Source organism: Vigna angularis, chromosome 8, assembly GCF_016808095.1.
Source record: "Vigna angularis cultivar LongXiaoDou No.4 chromosome 8, ASM1680809v1, whole genome shotgun sequence".
Taxonomy (NCBI): Eukaryota; Viridiplantae; Streptophyta; class Magnoliopsida; order Fabales; family Fabaceae; genus Vigna; species Vigna angularis.
The window spans coordinates 2,638,907-2,653,606 of record NC_068977.1 but is presented as its reverse complement, the minus strand read 5'-3'; the positions used below and the strand labels follow the sequence as shown (position 1 = coordinate 2,653,606).

The window sequence follows — 14,700 nt, the reverse complement described above, 5'->3', positions numbered from 1 at the left end:
ATGGAAGGATGCAACAACGCAAATGTACCAGTGATAGAAAATACTAAGATGTTTATCCAAGCAGACGACAAGAAGGTTGATGCTACCTTGTTTAAACAGATTGTAGGATCACTCAGATATGTATGCAATAGTAGACCAGATATCAGTTATGGTGTTGGGCTGGTAAGTAGATTCATGAGCGATCCCAGACAATCTCATATTTCCACTGCCAAACATATACTGCGTTATCTAAAAGGAACAATTGAGTTTGGTCTCTACTTTCCCAAGAAGACTGACGGTATAAATGGGGTGTTAAAAGCTTGGAGTGATTCGGATTGGTGTGGAGATCAGATGGATAGAAAGAGCACATTCGGTTATGTATTCAAGTATATGGGAGCGTCGATTTCCTGGTGCTCGAAGAAGCAGAATGTTGTAGCACTATCATCATGCGAAGCCGAATATATTGCTTTAGCTAAGACCACATGTTAGTGTGCTTGGCTAGAGACAATTCTGGATGAGTTGAAGATTGAATGTTGTAAGCCAATACAACTATTGATAGATTGTATGTCAAGTTTAATCAGGTAATAACCTACTCTTAGTTAAGCAGGTATGTTAAGTTTAGTCAGGTTATGAAGTTAGTTAATTTAAATTGATCTTTAAATATATCTACAAAGTTAAAAATTCACATAATATGTACATCTATAACTAGGGATGACAACGGGTCGGGCACGGATAGTGCCTATCCGCAACCCGACCCACATGCAAAAAACCGTACCCGCAACTCGACCCGCTAGCTGCTGGATATCCGCATAAAAAAAATCCACGGATTTTTTTCAACCCGCGAATACCCGTTGGATACCCATTTTCAACCCACAAATATTTAAAAAATATATTTTGTGAATTTTTAAATAAGGTTTAAATTAAATTACAAGTTAAAGAGAACAATTTAATATATTTGCTACATATTAAAAAGACACAATATAGTTTTTAAACAAGTTAAAGAAAACAAATACATAACAAATTTTGAAAGAAAAAAAAGATGAGGAAGAAACACCAACTGAAGTCTCAATTTAGTCACATGATTAACCCACAAATACCTATCAATGTATGAAATAGAGAGATAAAGAATTTCCGAGCGAACGCAAACAGGAACCCTAAACCCAAATTTCGGAAACGAACGCAATCACAGAAATCTCCAAATCACGATAACCACCAGGGTCTTCAAAAATCCAATCTACATCAATGAACTAAAATCCAAAAAAACTCAACACTCATTCGAATCATAACCCCAAAATCGCGTCACCAATCAACAGGGAAGAAATCAAGAAATGAACTCCAAAACGTGAATCAAAACGTACAAAAGAAACCCCCAAAATCAGAAAACAAATAAAACCCTAATTTCAAATCCCAAATTGAAGCAGAACCCCAATCAGAACCAAGAGAGAGAGAGAGGAAGAGGGAATGAAGCCTACTCCCTGCGCGAGCTGAACTAGAAGGAAGAAGAAAAGAGTCCTCCGTTAAGAGAGAATTTTCTAATGGGATTATATGTATATGTTTGATATCTCTATTAGGGTTAGCACAAAAGTAATGTAACCCCTTTTTTTCTTTTCTTCTTTAAAAAAAAGGTAATTGAAAGAAATCCTAAGTCATTGTTATTAAAATTTCCCCTTTTTTAAGAGTAATAAAAGAAATTTAATTTTAAAAAATATTAATTTTTTTTTCGGGTAATGGGTATCTGCGGGTTGGATAGTATAATACCCGCATCCGACCCGTCTAGAAGCGGGTATTAAAATACCTGCTACCCGTTACCCGCGGATAATAAATATCCGCGGATAGTAACTATCCGTCACGAGTTATATCCGCGGACGTGAATTTTTTTGCCATCGCTATCTATAACTCAAAATAAGCATAACAATGGTATTATTTACTAAAATAAATTTATGTATAATTCAACATAAATAATTGTTTTTTCACTACAAGAATACACTAAATTAGCGGTGAAAAGATAGTGTTGATCTCCACTATGATGCTATTAGCGTCTTGATTAGCATCGACTAGACGATGCTTACTTGAGATTATTAAACTGAAAATAATATAAACATAAATTAGTTATTATGCAAGAGTCAACAAATATAATTTTGTCTCTATTAGCGTGCCTAAACGATACTAAACTTGATATTATAAAACTAATAATAATATAAAAATATATTAATTATTACATGAGGATGAGCAAAATATATTTTATTCTCAAAACATTGGTTAGCCTACGCTAACTTGATATTATATTTTATCCCATTAAGATTGGTTATTCTACAACAATAAACAAAACACTACTTCTACACGTTCTTACCTTGTACTTAGGGCAGCTCCAGAATTGCTTCCCTCTGTTCTTAGCAGTTCTAGCTGTTCTTACCATTATTTTCTCTCCACAGAGGCAAAGGAGTGATATACCATCAATGGTAGATACTCCACCACCACGAAAAATGACATCACAGTTTTGATTCCGCCACCCATTGCATGTCGAAGATGAACAAGAATGCGACTTCTGCACTTCATTATCCATCACTTCGAATCGAACAAAGAACGCGCACCCTCCCACTTCCAACTACATAATCTTCACCCACGAACACCGGCGCTTCGAATCCAAGAAAGAATGGGATTTTTTCCCTCACGCGAACCCTAGTAGTAAGAACCCCCAATTTCTTTCCCCAATCTCAGTTGCATTCCTCAATTAAAACGTCTTGCCCTTTATCGCGATTTTTGGCCTCTCACGCGAACCCTAATAATAAAAACCCTCAATTTCTTTCCCCAATCTCAGTTGCATTCCTCAATTAAAACGTCTTGCCCTTTAATTTTTTCAAATTTCCTAGTTTGCCCTTACCCAAAACTTAATATACATCTGTGCATACCAATTATTTAATACAAAAATCGTTTTAAATGCCACGTCTGATTAGTAATTGCACTGAACCATGCCACGTAACCAATACTATAACGGCCGTTTGTCCAATTTAACGGCAGGCCTGTAATTGATTCAATTTTACAAAAACAAGGACTCAATTGATACGTCGAAAAGAAAGAGGACCTATTTGAAATTCATGACCAAAATAGGGACCTACGGATACATTAAACCAAAATACAATTTACCTGTATATTATTACATACGGATTTGGATTCATAGGTAAATAATATGTTGCATATGAATTTTACCTACGAATGTTGGAAATTGCTTTACATACAAATTATTATGTAAGTAGTGGGGGAAAAATTTATATATAAATATTCTGTATGGAAAATTAATATGTAATGTTGTAGCGAGAATTTTGCTAAGGATTATAAAGATAAATCCATACGTAAAACCCTAGAAAAAATTGACCTATTAAATTTCAAAATAATAATAATTAAAAATAAAACTAAAGCTTTTGACTAAGCACTCACACAATATATTTCTCACTCACACGCGATTCTCCCCTCTAATACAAAAAGTCACACCCAGTTTGAATTCCCAGTAAATAAGTCTATTTAAAATTTCATTTTACAGTTAGGGAATTATTTCAAATATTATTTTGAGAAAAATTTCAGTTATATATATATAAGTATTTTATTTTGTAGATAGAGATGAGAAAATTTGTTTGCAGTGATACTTTATAAACATCAACTCAAACCAAGAAATATTATTTGCACTTCTGTTAAAATCTATTCGATTTTCTGTTTAATTTTGCTTTATATATTGATAATCGTGATCATGAACTATTTTTACGAATGTAGTTTAATATCACTTTATTCATATTTTATAACAATTCTATCATTTTAATTCCTGATCATTTCTTACTTAATTTTCTTCTCTTCATTAACAATAATTTTTTAAAATTATAAAATTTTTAATGCAGCTTATTATCATTGATATTCTATTCCCATTTTGATATCACGGATGAAATTAATTTTTCATATTTTACCAAATGTTATTTTTAAAAATCAAAGTAAAAATACTTTTAATAAATTCAAATATCTTTAAAGGCTATTGTAGCAACTGGTGGTAGCTGTCCAATTTATTATCGGATCATGTTAATAATTTTTTTTAATAATTTTTTGACAATAGACTACGTATTATTATTTTATTAATTCGTTAATATATTTGAAACGGACTAATACAAATTATTATATAAATTATAAAAAAATTTTCAAAAAATTGTTAAAAAAACATTTTTCTTTGTCGTCAGAAGAAGTTAAGTAATGAAGCAATGACAAAAAAAAAAAAGGAAGCAGGCAGCCAAAACTGAGTATGAAACACTATTGCAAGGAAACAATAAAATGAAATCAAAGGGTTACATTGTTTGATGGCAACTAAATGAATGCCACATTCATCTAGCTAGGAACAAAACTATCACATTCTTACATAACACTTTCAAAGGAAAACTCGATTTAATAAACTTAAAATAGACCATAAACTATCACTCTATTGGACAACATAAAATAACTAAGCACAATCAGATCACTACTAACATAATTTAGAACATGCACACTACTAACATAAGGATTACAAAGATTCATAATAGTTTGGAGGTAGGCGTGGCTTAACCAAAACCTCCAGTGGAGTAGCTCTCGTATTGACAAATCCAAACAACTCAGTCATATCAACAGGTTCAGTCGAAGGATTTGAGATGTCAAAGGAATGCAACATATTAGCCAAAGTGAAATGAAGCACGTTTAAGCCAAGGGACATTCCAGCACACATTCTTCTCCCACTTCCAAAGGGTAACAACTCAAAATGTCGACCTTTCAGATCCACATGTTGGTGAGTGGTGAGGAACCTTTCTGGTTTGAATTCTAAAGGATCTGACCAAACACTAGGGTCTCTGTGGATCTTCCACAGGTTATGCATTAGTCGAGTTCCCTTTTTTATGTGGTAGCCACCTAAGATGCAGTTTTCTATGAATACACGAGGTGATGAAAGAGGTGCTGGTGGATACAATCTTAATGTCTCTTTCACTATGGCTTGAAGATACACAAGTTTGCTTATGTCTGATTCTCTTATGTATCCATCTTTCCCAATTTGCATGTCTATTTCTTCTTTAGCCTTTTCCATTGCAAGAGGATTTCGTACTAGCAGACTAAGTGCCCATGTAAGAGTAACAGCAGTTGAATCAGTTCCACCCAAAATCAATTCCTGCAAATATGTTCAAGCTTCACCAAGAATTCTTCGAACAAAAACAGGAAATAAACTGGAAATACTATTCAATATTTGACAGAATACAATTTTGCTTCCATGTCCATGTTCATAGCATTTTAGTAAATGGCTCATTACTATACTTACCAGGGTAGTGGCTTTGCAAATGGTATCAGCATCAAACCCATGAATCGGAGCCCCATTAAGTGCTGAAATCATCACATCCATGAAGTCTTGATCGCCCTTAACCTTTTCACCCAAACCCTTCTTCTCACGGTGCTCCTCCAACCACTCACTCAACAACGTGTCCATTTCCTTAGCCGTTGCTTTCATGGCCTTCTCATGGCCCCCCAGATCCAACCACCTCAAGCAAGGAACCCCATCAGCCACAGTGAAAGTGCCCATCAAATTCATGAACTCATCTAAATTCTTCATAAACCTTTCTGCCTTCTCCTTGCCCTCCACATGCGCCACACCAAAGTACCTCTTCCCCACCACCATCCTCACTATTATATTGAAAGTCAAATGTTCAAACCACTCTTTCATGTCCACCAAAGTAGCAGCACCATAACTAGATTCATTCTCCTTCTTGTTGTTTACACTAGTATTGCATAAATCGCATAGCTCTTTGAATGAGGTTTGAATCTCTGAGATACGAATGTGGCTGAGTTGCTCTATTCTGCGGTTGGAGAGAAACTCTTTAGTCACAATCTTTCGAAGCTCTCGCCAATAGGGTCCGTATGGAGCCAACCCTACGAAGGCTTGGTTGTAGGACATGACTTCCACAGCAACGAGTTTAGGGCGTGATGAAACGGCAAGGTCGTTTGTGGTGAAGAGTTCCTTGGACATTTCCCAGTTGCTGAGCACCAAAGCATCTTTCAGACCGAGTTTGATGGTGAACAAGGGTCCATACTTGTCAGCCAAAGCAGCCAAAGTTCTATGGGGTGTTTTTGAACCATTTAACAGTGAAAGATGACCAAGTATTGGCCATGCACCTTTCACTATAGGAGCCCGTTTCTCAGAAGAAATTCTACGATATAGATAGAAAAATAACAAGATTAGAGAAAGAAACGATGCAATAAGAGTGGTGGTGTTTAAGGTTAAGCAATTTAGGAGAAAGTCCATTTTTGCTTGTTAAGGTGGAATGTCTTGAAACTGTTTTTCTTTCTGCTTTTATAGGGAAAGCATGGGTCTAACCTTTCTGCATGGCCACATGTTTGACCAATATGGCGTCATTTTTTGTTTATAATAATGAATGGAAGCTTGTGTGGAATAGTCAAAATTTTTGTAATGTTGTGTATGAAATATAAGATATTCTACTATAGCAACTTTTTGTTACGTGATCTGCAAGTATTATAATATATTAGTCGATAGTTCTGCATAATAGAGACAAAACTTGGAGACGAAACAAGGGTTATTATGAATACTTCAAATATTGATTTTTTTTTTTAAAAATACATTTTTTTTAATTTATAAATAACTTTTTATATTACTGTAATATTTTTTGTTTTTGTTCCTACAAAATTAAAATTCAGTATTTCTATTCTTATAACATTTATTTTTACTGTACATAAAACTTATTTTAGGAAACTCCGAAAGTTTTACATTGACCAAACCCACCTACTAGTTTATTTTAAGGTGGCTGAAGCGAATAATTGGACAACCTTGGTGACCAAGGATAGTTGACCAGGAAGGATAAAAGTGTAGCAGTGAGACATTGACTCATGTGACCAATAACAAGACCAACGCATTCATGCATCTTTCACATTGAATATAACTAATTATAATCAAACAGAAAGAAAGAAAAGGAAAAGGAAAGAGTAGAAAATTGTTATAATTAATTTTAGTAGAAAGATGAAAAATAAATTTTCTATGCTTTTTGAAAAATACAATTTGAAATATATTAAAAAGTTTCTAATTACGTATTTTAGAAACATTATGAAAAAATATATACTTATAAATATTACATTGACCGAAGAACGTGATTGAAAAATAGGAGATAAAAACGTAATAATAATAATGAGAGAACAAAAATTATATTCGTTGAACCTAAACTCTACTAAATTTCGTTTAAATAATCAAAATAATTATAAAATAGTTTAAGTTATTTATAAAAATAATCACTATGATATATTGACACAAATTGTGCCCAAATATTAACAGGGACATTAATAATATGCCAATTTAATTATATTAATATTTAAAAGTTAATTTGATATTTTTTTTACGTTATATATCTTATAGTACTGAATTGTAATTGGGATATATATACGGAAAAAAATGAAATAGTAAAAATTGATAAGCATCACCGTTTTTTGCTATGTATACTTTTAAACTCGCACAATAGACCTTTTTTTACACAAAACCGTTGTCTATTCAGACACGGTGGCAGTTTCGTAATTAACGAAACCTTATAAGCCTCGGTTCAGACGAGACCGGTGCCAAAAAGAGATCTCACTTCGGTTGTGAAGGCAACCGGTGCCTAATTATCAGTGTCTGACGTAGTTTCTGACGCGGTTAAGAGAAACCCGAGGTGAAAGAACTATACGACATTGGTTGGTAGGAAGGACCGAGGCATAAGCCTCTACTACCTCAGACCCGAGGCATATAAGCCTCTCTTTTTTTTCCCAAAATTTTCCCCAAGTTAACCTAGCTCCCTCCGCACTCTCGCCTCCCCTGGCTCTCCCTCCCTCCCTCCCCTGGCTCTCGCCTCCCCTCCCCTCCCCTCGCTCTCGCCTCCCTTGGCTCTCGCCTCCCTCCCCAGGCTCTCGCCACCTCTCGCTCTTGGATTCTTCTCTCCCTCCATTCCATTGCCGCTTCTTCCTTACCCCCACGAACCTCCCACAACTAAACCACACCACGCCACTGCCAGCCCCAGATCTACCACCGTTTCCGTAAAGAGCACGCGATGAAGAGGAAGGAGAGGCATCGCGTAGTCGGCGGCGGCGGAGGAAGAGCAGCGCGCGACAGAGGAGTGGACAATCTCCGATGAGATGCGGCGGCTGGAGGAGAATATCGGCATGGCGGTGGCGGATGCGGAGGGCGCGGGGGCGAATGCGGAGGGCGCGGAGGCGAATGCAGAGGATGTGGCGGAGGAGGAGGAGAAGCGGCAGAGGCAGCGGTGATGGCGGAGGCGGAGGCGGCGATTGAGGTGGCGGAGGCGAATCCAGAAGCTTTTTTCTCCAGATTTCATTTCTTTTTGTTTTGAATTGAATTGAATCTGAGTTCACACCGAAGATTTGATTTTGTTTTGATTTGTTTGGTTCCTTTGTTAAATTGAATTTGACTTTACTTGTTAAATTGATTTGTTGAATTGAATCTGAGAAGGATCCTTTGTACCAAAAAATTTGTTTTATCTGCCATTGAAGCGTGATTTAAGCGTGTTTGGTCTGGTTTGTTTGTGAAATTTTTTTGTCAAGAAGCTTGAGCAAAGACATAAAAGAAGCTTGAGGCACCAAAATGATACGAGTGGCTAAAGAAGAAGAAAAAAAAATAAAAAAAAGGACCTTACTGCCTCGGTTCAGGCTCCAACCGAGGCAGTAAAGGGAGTGAAACGATTTCGGTTATTAGAACCGAGGCCTAATCGTATCATTATATGTCCCGTTTCAAAACCGAGACATAAAGTCCACCGCTTTTTACCTCGCCCGAATATGCCTCGATTCAGGAACCGGTGTCTATCAGCGAAAATAATCGCTATTATTTCCCTTAACTGTACTAGTGATTAACCTCTCTTTTTTAATTGTTCAAACTCTTGTTCATAAGTACCGTTTGAGAATTTAGCTAAGTTGCTCAAAGTCAAAACTACTGTCGAAATAATGTAAACAAATTTATTCGTATTGATGTTGGTTGTGTTAAATTCTCTTTAAATTCACAAGGGAAGTAGGAGATAATATGATCTTACAAGGAAGTAACTAATCATATAATAAAACCAGATGCACACAAAACTGAAAATCTTTATCTTTCACTCACTTCCACTGATAGAAATTCCATGATCTGTAACAATGTTGCATGACAAATTTAAGATTACAAAGTGTAGTTTTAACTAATTTATTAGAACAGATAATAACACTGCTACCACATCACATGGATTCATAATAGTTTGAGGACAAACGTGGTTTAACAAGAATCTCAAGTGGAGTAGCTTTTTCATTGGTCATTCCAAGGGCTTCTCTCATATCAATAGTTTCATTAGGTTTATTAAATATTTCAAAAGAATGTAAGAAATTAGCTAGAGTTAAATGAATCATGTTAAGACCAAAGGATATTCCTGGACATATTCTTCTGCCACTTCCAAACGGTAGCAACTCAAAATTTTGACCTTTAACATCAACATCTCTGTGAGTAGTAATAAATCTTTCTGGTTTGAATTTCAATGGATCCAACCAAATATTAGGATCAGTTTGGATCTTCCACAAGTTTGTGATTAATCGAGTTCCCTTTTTTATGTGATATCCACCTAACATGCAATCTTCTGTGAATTCACGAGGTGCTGAAAGAGGTCCTGGTGGATACAATCTCAGTGTCTCTTTCACTACTGCTTGAAGGTATACTAACTTATTCACATCTGACTCACTTATGAATCTCTCTTTCCCAATGTGAGTGCTAATCTCTTCTTTTACCTTTTCTAATATAAGAGGATTTTTCAACAAGAAACATATCACCCATGTAAGAGTGACAGTGCTTGTATCCGTGGCACCCAAAATCAGTGCCTGCAGATATCAAATGCAAATTCTATAATTAAGAAAGATGTTAGGCAAACAAAAATTTTACTTATAAATTAGTTTCTATTAATATTAATAATATAAGTAGCTAAAATTTTGGTAATAATATAAATTAGTTTCTAATTGGAGTATTGATTCTATTTAGCACTTTTAAATTAATTGACATTTTGTAAGACTTGGTTTATAAATTTGAATACCACTGGTACCATGTTATCTTAATAGATTTTTGTTTAGTAAAAGAAATCATTCAGTAAAATTACATGTAAGAAACTAATGAGCTTTCAGTTAAAGTTGGAGTTTTTATAAAAATGAAAAAGATACCCATAGATAAACCTAGAGTAATTATCATATAGTTACTGACTTTTACATGTAAGAAACTAATGAGATTTCAGTTAAAGTTGGAGTTTTTATAAAAATGAAAATGATACCCATAGATATAAACCTATAGTAATTATCATATAGCTACTTACTTTTAAACATGCCGAGGATGTTAAAGGAAAATAATATTTGGTAGTGTAATGAAATGTACGGATTAAATATACGGAGGATTTGAAAGAAAAATAATATATAGTTGATACTTTAATATATTAATGTTTTAATTATATTTGTTTATACATTTTAATAATATTATTATATTGTTAGAATAGATTATAAAGAATTTTGTTTTATAAGGCGCGCGTAAAGTATAATTTTTCTTTAAATGAACCAGAAACAGATTAAAGAAGCAATAAGAAGACCAAATTTAAGCATATACAATCCATGAAAAATTGTTATATGCAACACACATACCAATGTTGTGGCTTTGTTTATAGTAGCAGCATCGAAGCCATCGACGGTGGCACCTTCAAGAACTGAAAGCATCGTATCCATGAAGTCTTGGTCGTCACTTTCAACACCCTTTTCACCAAATAAAGCCCTCTTCTTGCTGTGCTCCACCAACCACTCATCTAAGATCACATCCAATTCTCTGGCAGTTTCTTTCATGGCTTTCACTCCCAAATTCATCCACCTCAGAACAGGAACAGCATCAGCCACCGTGCACACTCCCAACATCTGCATGAACTCCCTCAAAGCCTTCACACACTTTTCTGCATCTTTCTCACTAACCACTGCGGTTTTACCTATTGCCAAAACAAATCTCTCTTCAATATATCTTTAAATTCAAACAACAAAAATGGAAAGAACATTCTTTTAATCACACTTTATAAGGTTTTCTGAGATGCAAGATCAGAAGAGAGAGCTTCTAATGCTTGTTTTTAGACAGAAAGATTTTACCAAATAATCGCTTCCCAGCCATGGTTTGGAAAACTATATTGAACACCAACTCTGTGAACCACTGCTTCATCTCCACCACCACACACTCATCACTCCCCTTCTTCTCCGACCAAACATGAAACAGCTCTTTAACAGAACTTCGAATCTCAGAAACCCTAACGCGGCTTAGAAGCTCCGTTTTGCGGTCGGAGAGGAACATGGTCACAATCTTCCGTATCTCACGCCAGTAAGGACCATAGGGTGCGAACCCAAAACTTGCTTGGTTGTACGCAACGTGTTCAATGGCCACGAGCTTGGAGCGAGAGGAGACGACGACGTCGTTTGTGGTGTAACATTCTTTCGTCATTTTCCAGTTGCTGAGAACCAAAGCGCGTCTAGAACCGAGCTTGATGGTGAAGAGGGGTCCATATTTGTCAGCCATGGCTGCCAACGTCTTGTGGGGTGTTGGTGAGCCCCCGAGAAGCATGAGATGGCCGAGTATGGGCCATGCACCTGAGGCCATTGGAGGTTCTGGCAGATTACTACCGGCTTTGGAGGGACGAAAGAGAAATAGAGAGAAAGATAACAGTAATGTTAGAGAAAAGAGAGCAAGTGCAGTGGTGTTTAGGTTACTCACAAGGAACAAATCCATTTTGCTAGGGTTGATGGAGGAATGATACAAATGTTTATATGTGTTTATATGTTGCTTATATGTATTTTTAACTTAATCAAAGAGTATCTAAATTAAGGGATACCAAAACTTCTTTTACTTTTTAAGATTCATTTCGTTTCTTATTATAAATTTGTATAAATTTGTGTTAAGAAGTGAATTTTAAAACTAACTCAATCTTATAAAATCGGTTTGTAAAGTGAGGTTTGTATTCACTTATATATTATTAAATCGGCCTTATCCCTAATAGATGTAGAACTTCCAATTATCCCTAATCAATGTAAGACTTTCAATACAATCTTTCACGCGGAGGTATATACATTTTGAGTGTGAGACTCAACCCCAAATAAAATTGCATCCACTTATATATTATAAATCGACCTTATCCTTAGTCGACGTGGAACTTTTAACCGTTTGATTCAATTTAATAAATGATGATGTTACATTTTAAAAATAACTAAATGAAAAATATAAAGGGGTAAAAAAAATAGTAATTCATTGGAAATTATTGTCATATAAGAGACGTTTAATCCATGACACTTGCACTACTGTAATAAGAATGTCACTTTTGGTGTTTGTTCAGCAAAACTGGCACACTTGGAAGGATAAGACGTCTAGCACAACTGAACAATTCAAAACAGACAAATAGAGAAAGAGAAAGAGTTGTTCTATGCTTATTTTAAGGTCAGATATACGAAAATAGTTAAGTCGGCTGAGAATAAAATGAAATGGTTACAATCTGCACATTTGTTTAATATTTTCAAACATCTGCCCCATCCCATAAAAAACCGTTATGTTTGGTATAGCTAGTCATAGATTCCAAGTACAGGATTGAACTAATTACTTAATTAAAAGTTTTAAAATTTTGCGAGCAAACTTTATTTTGTCCAGGGATCGATATTAAAGAAAGGAAAATTAATATTTATTATTAAATAGATTCTGTTATCGTTAATTAAATAATTTGATACTAACATAAATATCCATTTATTACATTAAATGTTACTTTATACTAAACTTACTTTAAAAATATCTAAACAATTTTAAAATAATTTTAATTTTTTAACTTTTAAAATTATATTAGAGTTGGCTAAATTTATTCAAATAACACCACAATTTCATCTATAATAATATACGTAATAGTTAATTTGATATTTTGGTAAACTTATTAAAAGTTTTAATAAGATTGGAATTCAACTTACTTCTTCATCAGAAGCTAATTTCTTCTTGTTATGGACGTATTCAGCGCGTCAATTTTGTTATATTTGGTGTAGCTAGTTATAGATTCCAAGTACAGTAGTTATAGATTCCAACAAGTTTGACCTAATTATTTAGTTAAAAGTTTTAAATTTTGACAGGAAATTTGATTTGGTCCAGAGTGATATTAAAAAGGGAAAATTAATTACTGCATTGAGCTTTTGCAAGCAAATCAAGGAAGACAGTTAGGTTTGAGATTTTCATTTCCTATTTCCTCTTTACATAGAAATTGTGTTCTACAGTTAAACAAAGTTATTTTATATATTTTTTATCAAACACCATCCATCCAAGATATTCCTTTTAATTCAAAATCGTAAAACCATGAATTTTATTCTTTAATTTACGTTAAATATAAGAATCAGCCTCATATTTAAAATTTCAACCGTTATATTATAATTTAACCAATTACATAATACTTGGTAAATCTTATTATAACAAGGAAATTTTGATCACAAGCGTAGTTGGTGGCTTATTTAATTGTTGCTTAATAGTAGTACATGCAACTGGTTTCAGCATCTATGAGATTAATTACTTGACACACCTTGGCCAAACACATGCTACACTCGACGATTATTCGACACTTATTATCAAGTTCTAGTTCTTAAAACCCATATAGATTGTTTAAACCTTCCCTGTCATCTTGTCTTGTATTCCGTCTTACCCCTGAATATGTGGGTGCCATAATCGCGTTAGGATCGTTACTGTGTCCAAGCCCCAGATTGTGACCAAGTTCATGCAAACAAACAGTTTCAACATCAATGGTTGGTGATGACCCTGTAGTGCTCCAGTTTTCATCTGCATCCATGTGCATTCTTCCATCATCTGGAGCAAAAGCGTGTGCCAGAACCCCACCTCGCCCATCAAATGGGTAAAAATCAAAGTGTAAGCCACGGTGGAAGCCAGCGACTATGTCAGATTGACCAGTGGTTTCAGTGAACGTGAAACTGTTGTTCTGTCCCCAGGTGTTAAAGGCATTCCTCAATGCTTGTTTAAAGTCATTCTGGCTGACGGAAACAGATGAAGGCATTCGAGTCACTCGATAGGTTAAGGTAAACTTGCTCCATTTTGGATTTCCTGGGAAGTAAGTGTAGTTTTGGGGGGGCGACGACGACGACAAACCATTAGGGTTAGGGTTAGGAGTGGCTGTGATATCAGGCAATCCACAACGTGGGAGGCTCATGGTTTCGATGGTTTGATCATCCACCACACCACTGGTGTGCAAGCCATGGAAAGCTTGGTACTGTTTCAGAGCAGATTCATCGTTTGCATCGAAGTTGTTGTCGGAAGATGATTTGTCGTTTACTTGGTAGCCTAAATTTTTGAGGTGGCTTCTGAGGATGCCTACGCCATCCGCGTTTTGTCCCCTACGAATGCCCCTCAGGTTTTGGAGAGTTCTTATAAATGGAATTGCACACTCGACAGAGGGAAAAGGATTCAACGCACAGAGTACGAGGAACAAGAGTAAAGGTTTTAGAGCAAGAGACATGGTTGGATAAAAAAAGAACTAGGGTTTCTAGTTTTCTAAATGTTTGATGTGTATTTTGGTGCATGGATGCATGGACATTTATAAAAGGAAGGGGAGTTGGGATATTCTAATTGGTGTGGTCAGATGCATATTAGAAAAGATTTTGTTTATGTAAAATTCAATGTACTTTAAT

At 35.2% G+C, this 14,700-nt stretch overlaps 4 protein-coding genes across 4 annotated transcripts; 1 reads left to right on the top strand and 3 right to left on the bottom strand.

Annotated features, from left to right (window-relative positions):
- Positions 1–468, top strand: LOC128193514 (secreted RxLR effector protein 161-like). Its single transcript, XM_052867126.1, has one exon. The coding sequence runs from the start codon at positions 1–3 to the stop codon at positions 466–468; it is 468 nt and encodes a 155-aa protein (XP_052723086.1).
- A 3,785-nt stretch (positions 469–4,253) lies between these two features.
- LOC128193623 (cytochrome P450 82A3-like) lies at positions 4,254–6,304 on the bottom strand. The gene is made up of 2 exons (XM_052867555.1): positions 5,291–6,304; positions 4,254–5,143 (listed from the first exon to the last, which is right to left on the bottom strand). Exons 1-2 carry the CDS (start codon positions 6,266–6,268, stop codon positions 4,514–4,516), a joined length of 1,608 nt encoding a protein of 535 aa, XP_052723515.1. The 5' UTR covers positions 6,269–6,304; the 3' UTR covers positions 4,254–4,513.
- Positions 6,305–9,222: 2,918 nt separating this feature from the next.
- Positions 9,223–11,770, bottom strand: LOC128193611 (cytochrome P450 82A3-like). The gene is made up of 3 exons (XM_052867520.1): positions 11,140–11,770; positions 10,654–10,985; positions 9,223–9,852 (listed from the first exon to the last, which is right to left on the bottom strand). Exons 1-3 carry the CDS (start codon positions 11,768–11,770, stop codon positions 9,223–9,225), a joined length of 1,593 nt encoding a protein of 530 aa, XP_052723480.1.
- A 1,873-nt stretch (positions 11,771–13,643) lies between these two features.
- On the bottom strand, positions 13,644–14,528 carry LOC128193513 (uncharacterized). Its single transcript, XM_052867125.1, has one exon. The coding sequence runs from the start codon at positions 14,526–14,528 to the stop codon at positions 13,644–13,646; it is 885 nt and encodes a 294-aa protein (XP_052723085.1).
- Positions 14,529–14,700: the final 172 nt, after the last annotated feature.